Source organism: Amphibalanus amphitrite, unplaced genomic scaffold (assembly GCF_019059575.1).
Source record: "Amphibalanus amphitrite isolate SeventyFive unplaced genomic scaffold, NRLGWU_Aamphi_draft 000146F_arrow, whole genome shotgun sequence".
Classification (NCBI taxonomy): Eukaryota; Metazoa; Arthropoda; class Thecostraca; order Balanomorpha; family Balanidae; genus Amphibalanus; species Amphibalanus amphitrite.
Genome location: NW_024881641.1, coordinates 125,439 through 133,237, shown reverse-complemented (window position 1 = coordinate 133,237; position 7,799 = coordinate 125,439). Strand labels below are relative to the sequence as shown.

Here is a 7,799-nt window from a genome sequence, read left to right as displayed (position 1 = left end):
GCTGGCGAAGCGAGCGGTTCGCTTTGCGAGAAACCAGCTAAAATGACGTCATAGTTTGAAAAAATGTTTGAATTTGGAAAAAAATACAGTGAGCAGGAGTGACATATTTTCGTTTCCTTTGTTCAAATTCAGTCACTTTTTATTGGATCAAAACATAACAAAAGTTAACCCTCCCGACAAGCGAGAACACAAATGAGACACAGGATGGACACAGGTATTTATCAGCTGATTGGCTCTGAATCTGTGACGTCAATATTTAACTTGTTTCATTCACTTTGTTTTGAATGCAATAAAATAAAACAAAATTCGTTTCGATCGCGGCAGTTGTCGGCGGACGGACTGGACGGACGCGGCGGTGCGTTTATTAGGTGAGTTTGATGCCGATTTGTTGAATAATATTATCCATCGCATCCCTGATAACGTTCTCGTAAAACAGTTGTAGGAACTTTTGGTTTCATGGCAAAGGAAAACTGGATTTTGAGATGTATTATGAACGGTTGCCACGTCAACATCAACATGTTTCAGCTCAAGCTTGGGATACAAAATCAAAATGTGTCAATCCTGATGAATTTTCTTCTAGTGTCTTTGGTACCTTGCTTCAAATTATATGTAACTGGGTAAGCATTGATGAGTATCGTTAAATAGTTAATTATTGGAGAAAATTGCATTTTGTACATTTAACTATTGACATGTTCACAAATATTACACAGTATCGCAAAAGGCAGAATTTGTTGATTTGGGTGGGAAACAACACCCAAATGAAAAAATTCACTCTCACGTCCAATGTCAAGAGCAATTTTTCACTCCCAATTCAGTAAAAAGTTGATGACCCCAGTTGGCAACCTTAAGAAAGAAAAAAAACCTGCTTGGAGGGTCGTTTTACATTCTGCATCCTACCACACATATGGAGCTATGGTATTGATCCTTTTTCCACTCAGAATTTTCCATTCCCATACCATTTTTGGGAAGGGATTTTAATTTTCCCTTTGACACCCAAGCCAGGATCGGAATACATTTTGGGACACTGATTTTGCATGCCCATTGCCTAGGCATAAAAAAGGTTATCAAATATAAGCAGTCCTAGGTTCTCTATGATCTTCTAGCAGATCCAATGGAGTACTTTAAGGCTTATAATATGTACATACCTACTACTGTGCCTAGTGACCTATAACCCAAAGACAAGTTGATGGCATTTGGTAATTTTGTGTGTTTACACTACAGATAGTTATCTACCTACCATTAATCATACTGATATAAGATTTTTGATACTTTGTAATTTTTATGGTTCATTTATTCTAATTCAGGATGCATTCATGCATTACTGTGGCTTGGCTCAATTGTTTTTTTTTTTTGCAGAGAAAATTTGTAGCTTGATTTCAAAGGTTTATCAGGCCTGCTAGAATTGAAGGTTGATCAGGAATGGTTTGATTCACAGGCAGACATCAGAAGGGTCTGGAGTAAATTTTGTTACTAAGACTTTGATTGCAATCATACAATGATAGAAAAGTGAAATTTATCTGCAAGTAAAAACTGTAGACTTGTTACTATGCATGCACAAGGGCTGATTTGCAGAAGTTCTTTTTTTTGGCTGGACAGCATATTTACCTAGTGAGCTGTCCAGTGTCCTTTAGGCTGCAAGCCCACCTACTAGACTGCACTTAAGCTGTTAAATTGATGTGGCTGAGGTTTTGGGCTAGACTTTTCACAGGATCGATCAATTTTTTCTCCTAGCTCATGGTCATGGGGGATGCTGTGCCCAGATGTTTTGTAGTAAGATTGCTGGATTCTGCTGGATGATGGATAAGGATAAGGGTGGATGGGACTTGGTAGGAAAGCTGAACTAGGGAATAGGGATGGTCCACTCTGTTAGTAGAACTCAGGCAGGTGTGGTGGGATGAGGGGCCTTCCCTCCCTGTAGGCAATTACTGGACATTGGTCACACAGGAAATGATGGGGGGGGAGGAGCCTGCCTTTCTGCAGGCTCACCACTGAACAGAGGCTTGGGAGCAGTAAAGAGATCACTGACCAGTCTTCAGGTTAGGCTAGCTAAGGGATATCGTGGGTAGGACTGTGCTCTGTGGAGAGGTACTGTACTGTGTACGCTCATGGGACATTCTTCAGTTTCAGGCTGGGGCGGCGATTGTGGGGCTGCCCTGTTTATCTCTACAGTATCACTGGCTTGTGTGGGACATAAGCTGTTCTGCTCTGTATGCTCACTGGGCAGTTTCGGGAAGTAGGCTGCAGCTCTGCCCCTCTGCTGCACAGTGCACTATTCAGGCAGGGAGGGGAAGTTGGGACATTTTACCCTGCAGAGTGCAGACTGGGCTGGGCGGTGCCGCTGAATGCGGACGGGGTGCCAGTACGGCTCCGACGGCGGCGCGGTGCTCTGCCAGTCTGTCAGTATGTCAGTGTGTCCGGCCGCCGCCCGGTGGGCCGGTGTGTACCGCCCGGCCGTCTCCCCGCCGTCCGCTGTGTGTCCCGCTGACAGCGCGCCCCTGCCCACAGCGGCCGACCGGGGGGACATGCTGCCGACCGAGGGACTGGTGCAGTCGGCCGCCGCCGCCGAGCCCGCCAAAGGATTCATCGAGTACTACGTCTCCAACGTCAAGGTCAGTTGCCCTTTCCAACCTGTAACGATCGTGCCCGTAAAAATTTTCTGGCGCCATTTCGAAAAAAAGAATTCGTGGAATCGTGACTGGGGGACATATTAAGTGTTTTTTTTATGGACATGTGGGGCATTGACCTCTCATTTATATTTAGTGTGCATTCAAGACTGATCAAATATGTTGTGTGTGTGCTATCACGAGGTGGGCTCTGCAAACGTCATCAAGCATTAAAAATCGTTCGGAGCATCGTCAACTTAGTTTGGGGGCGAGTGCCGGCCAGGTTTGCGTTACTGGTCCTGCTAAAACACACAGCTGTGTGTTCATTATTCACGGTGCACGTTGAGCGCCACGTTGCTGTTTTATCCGCCCCGTCACCGGTGGTGTGGCTGCTGGCCGATTATTTCCGGTGTGCGACTGCGGACAGCAGCACGGCTGGCGGCAGGGCTGCCACGTCATCGTGTTCCGGTCTGTTATAGCGACCTCATCTGACTCCGGACGGTCGGCCGCGCCACGTCAGTCGGCCGTCCGTCCCTCTGCGACTGACACAGTGGGCCACCTGTGCTCTGAGCTCTCTGACCGGAACCCCCCCCCCCCCCGCCGACAGATGGACGTCACTACCATGACTTACGCGGCGTTCATGGCGCTCTCGGTGGCGTGCTTCGTGCTGCTCCACCTGGCGCGTCACACCAAGGCGCAACTGACGGCCGCCAGCAACCCGCACTTTGTCCAGTTCCAGCGGCAGTTTTTCGCCGTCTACTTTCTGGCGCTGTTCTCCGACTGGCTGCAGGGCCCGTACGTGTACAAGCTGTACAGCCACTATGGGTTTGCCGAGTACCAGATCGCCGTCATCTACGTGGTGGGGTTCGCGGCGTCGGTGGTGTTTGGTACGGCCACGGGGCCGCTGGCCGACCGCTTCGGCCGCAAGAAGACGTGCATCGCGTTCAGCGTGGCCTACTCGCTGTGCTGCCTGACCAAGCTGAGCCGCACGTACGCGGTGCTGCTGCTGGGCCGCGTGTTTGGCGGCATCGCCACCTCGATGCTGTTCTCGACGTTTGAGTCGTGGTACGTGTACGAGCACGTGGAGACGCACGACTTTCCGGCCGAGTGGATCGCCGTGACGTTCAGCAAGGCCACCTTCTGGAACGGCATCCTGGCCATCGTGGCCGGCGTGGCCAGCAACATGGCCGCCGAGTGGCTGGGCTTCGGTCCGGTGGCGCCCTTCCTGATGGCCATCCCGTGTCTGGTGGCGTGTGGCGGCCTCGTGTCGGCACAGTGGCAGGAGAACTACGGCAACCAGCAGATCAACCTGCGGCGCAGCTACATCAACGGCCTGCGCACCATCCTGGCCAGCGAGGTGGTGGCGCTGCTCGGACTCATCCAGTCCCTCTTTGAGTCCGTCATGTACATGTTCGTGTTCCTGTGGACGCCCATTCTGGACCCGAGCCAGCCGCCGCTCGGCATGGTCTTCTCCTGCTTCATGGTGTGCATCATGATGGGCTCGTCGCTGAACACGCTGCTGATGGGCCGCGGCATGCGGCCCGAGCGCGTGCTCACGCTGGCCGTCGCCATCAACATCGTCTGCATGCTGGTGTGCACGGTGGCCACGGGGCCGGGCGCCGCCATGCCCGGACTGGCCTTCGCCGCCTTCCTCTTCCTGGAGGTGAGTCTGAGCCGAGCTGCCTTCCCGGGAGAGGCCCGCCAGTAACCCGCTGCTGGCACTAGTCCCTTCTCTCAGATGTGTCCGTTCCCGCCCATCCCATTTGACCTAGGTGCACCAGTCAGGCCTATAGGACAGAAGAAGATGACAGGCTTGTCACCGTCGGTCGGTCCCCACTCCCCACCTGAACCAGTTTGTCCCGTTACATCAGTCGGGTCATGACCCACGACGATGACCGTGTCTGTTCTCTGGCGTCCCGTTAGAGACCAAGCTGCACCCGGAATGTTTGCTGAACACCACGTGGGCTGCTCTGCCCGCCCTCATGTCCCGTATCAAACGATAGTGTGACATTGTATCCCGCTCTCTCTCTCCCGCTCTGACGATAAGAGAGACACGCCCTCCGTAATGACCACGATATCAGCCATATCGCTGGTCCGTCCAGTTTACACTGATAGGTGACGGTACGTACTACGTTATAGGTTCTCACTTCTCCAGCTCTCCGTGTGGACGCGTTCATCGAACAGTGTGCATGTGAATGTCGTCCCTGGGTTTAATCGTACGAACTGTGTATGTGACACGGCAAAATCGCCCTGTGAAGTTAAGGACAAATTACCTCAATAAGTTTTCACAGCCGTCCAGAGTAGCTAAAACAGTCGAGCGTTTCTCACAACCAAGATTTTGTCGGTAGGCAGTAGGCACCGTGTCTCGCCCGTTAGCTGGGCGCCGATGACCTCAGCTGCAGTCCGGGCGCAAACCCCAAATCACCATCCCCACCCGTGTGCTCACTGTGTCTGTGTGTGACCGGCGGGCGGCGGCTGACCGTTCCCCCTGTGCACCGGCAGCTGGCGGTCGGCATGTACTTCCCGTCGATGGGCTACCTGCGCAGCCAGGTGATCCCCGAGGAGCAGCGGGCCTCCATCATGAACTGGTTCCGCGTGCCCATGAACCTGATCACGTGCGGCGGCCTGCTGTGGCTGCACCAGGGCGAGTCGGCCGGCGGAAACCAGGTGAGTAGCCGCCGCGCGCGGCAGGGCCGCAGGGCGGGGCCGTGATAGCCAGCTGTTTGCTCTGAGACCCCTCCCTCCCCGTGGGGGCGGACATGTTCGTGCAGTGGACACCTGCTTTCTAGGCCCTAAGGTCGGGCAGCTGTTACAGGCTCTGAATGTTACATCGGATCGACATAATGACTATTATGTGCGATAATCCTTCCGTTTGGCATATTTCGCATGTTTAGTTTTTCGCGCTTGATCCGTGCCCAGGCTGACATTGATCCGCGGGGCCTAAGCTCCAATCTGGCGCATGGTTCCATCGATTTACGGGCCCGGTGCACGGCCGCTGGCCGCTGATGACCCTCAGACTAGGTCATCGAGCGGGGCAGGGTAGCGCCGAACGAACACTCTCGGCTCACGGTGACGCGGCCGGGATGATCGGTAGTAGCTCGACACGCTATTTGTTATGGGCGTATTTCAGCGGGAGGTGGGGTGGGGGATATACCATTTAAAGGAGCTGGCGCCCTTTTGGCTATTGTCATGGATACTTACAACGCAGTGATGTAATTTCCAGGCAGCTAGTGTATGTTCGAACTGTTATAGTTCGAAAGCGGCAGGACTGATTAATTCATATTGTAATTACGTCGTCCTTGACGGGATGAGCTTTTCCCTTGTGGTTTTATGTTGGGACTGCACCCTCCCCCCCCCCCCCCCCCGGATCCGCCCGCCAGTGATGGCCAGTTTTACGTTCGTTCATTCAGCGTACCCATGTCAGTTAATTGGTTACCCACCTAAAACAGCATATCAGTGCGTGCGTGTGTACGTACGTACACAGTCTCATTCTCAGCGTGTCCCAGACCCAGCCCTTCTTTCCGTGTCTCAGTGTGTCCCAGTACGTCTCTTAGTGTCCCATTTCCTCTCTCAGCGCGTTCCAGACCCCGGTTCGTCTCGGGTTGTGCCACTCCGTCTCTCACTGTTTTCCCCGCCCCGGCAGGTGATCTTCATGGCGTGCGCCGGCCTGCTGATGCTCGCACTGGTCGCCTGCCTGCGCTTCTCGCGCCGCTACCAGGAGACGCGTCTGCCAGAGAAGGACCTCACCGAGAGCAAGCCCAGCGCCCTCTGAGGCGCTCACCGGGCCGTGGCAGTTCACCGGTAACGCGTCAGTCAGGTCCGCTCGGGATCCAAGGCGGTCGCCAACATTTGGCTCAACAAATCCGGGGATTGCCGTGCCTATACAGATTTTTAGTCTATGAAACATTACATCGACCTTACGTCAAGTGCCTTGACAGAGAGCAGTTCTATTGGTGCGGTGCCGTCGCTACGTTCGTACATTCCAAGTTACTCGGCCAGTGCGGCTGCCCAGCCGTTGGCCCGGGATCCTGGTCGCCAGACGCGGCGATCGTGGTCCGGGCTGGACCACAGGCGGGGGTCTGTCGGCAGCGTCCGCCACTCTCGAGGGATCTCCCTCCGGGCCAGTGCCACGGGTCTCCGGTGTGCCTCAGTTTCCGTCCCTGCCGCCCTCAGCGGTACCGGGCCGTGCCAGCCGGCCCGGGCCAGTGCAGACGCGCACTACCGGCCGGGCCTCCAGTCGGGTCCTCTACATACTCCGCGAGTCCGCCGCCGAGACCCAGTCGGTTCCGCGCGGGCCGAGCGGCCAGCGCAGCTGTGCGTGTACATTCCAGTCTGTTCTAGTGTGTGTGGTGTGCCGCGATCCTGGGGTGACGCACACGGTTGTCGCCGAGGGTCGCCACGTCGGCTGCCGTTCGCCCTTTTGTTTCTTTGTTAGAGGATTGGCGATACCTGTCTCAGTAGGACTCTTTTTCGCATGCTACTTAGTTGTTACGTTTGTTGTTGACAGTGAGTAAATCCGTGCATTGTTGTTACCAGTTTTTTCTCACTAGCAGGGATGGTTATCTGGAACAGGGGTGTGCTTGCGTTTATAGTTTGCTGTTTTTGTATTGCTTCGTTAGACCGTGCTATCGAGTCTGCGTGTTTTGTTATTTTATTAGGGAATCGGAACCTATGCCAGTTTTTATTTGTCGACCCGGTTATGGCTTTGTTTTCTCGCTGCCTTTGCATCAATTGTGCTTGTTTTTGCACATTTAGTGGCTTGGCGTCTTTCAAATGTGTGGTGTCTTCAAACTGCGCTTCTGGCCTGTTCATTAGTGGCATTGTTTCCCGTGCGCGCTGAGCTCGTCCGTATCATTCTCACTGCTGTTGACTCCATAGCGGGCTGTCGGCGGCCGTGTCGGAGGTGTCGGCGCGGCCGCTGGGTCACCCCATAGGCACGGGCGGCGGCTACTGACGTTATCCGAGGTCCGTTCACTGTTCAGTGACCACTGCGGCCAGGGTCTGGGGCCGCGGGTGAAACACCAGCGAGGTGCTGTAGCGTCTCCAGTAGACGTTCGCACTACCCCCATCCGCCAGGGGAGGCCGGCCAGTACCGGGACCGGCCGCCGAGGCCCGCCCTCCACACCGTGTTACGTTCGTTGTTTGCTAATACATTTTATGGGTGAACTGAAGTAGGTTGCACCGATCCCGAGTCGC

General features: G+C 54.2%; 1 protein-coding gene across 1 annotated transcript; it reads left to right on the top strand.

The window, feature by feature from the left end:
* The first annotated feature begins 291 nt into the window (after positions 1-291).
* LOC122382778 (molybdate-anion transporter-like) lies at positions 292-7,774 on the top strand. The gene is made up of 5 exons (XM_043368567.1): positions 292-368; positions 2,506-2,609; positions 3,211-4,266; positions 5,106-5,270; positions 6,247-7,774. Exons 2-5 carry the CDS (start codon positions 2,523-2,525, stop codon positions 6,373-6,375), a joined length of 1,437 nt encoding a protein of 478 aa, XP_043224502.1. The 5' UTR covers positions 292-368; positions 2,506-2,522; the 3' UTR covers positions 6,376-7,774.
* The last annotated feature ends 25 nt before the right edge of the window (positions 7,775-7,799 follow it).

Excerpts from the sequence above, each read along its gene's own strand:
- LOC122382778 (XM_043368567.1), top strand. The coding sequence starts at position 2,523 with ATGCTGCCGACCGAGGGACTGGTGCAGTCGGCCGCCGCCGCCGAGCCC. Across the intron at positions 2,610-3,210 it reads ACTACGTCTCCAACGTCAAG|ATGGACGTCACTACCATGAC; the intron begins GTCAGTTGCCCT and ends CCCCGCCGACAG. Across the intron at positions 4,267-5,105 it reads CCGCCTTCCTCTTCCTGGAG|CTGGCGGTCGGCATGTACTT; the intron begins GTGAGTCTGAGC and ends GTGCACCGGCAG.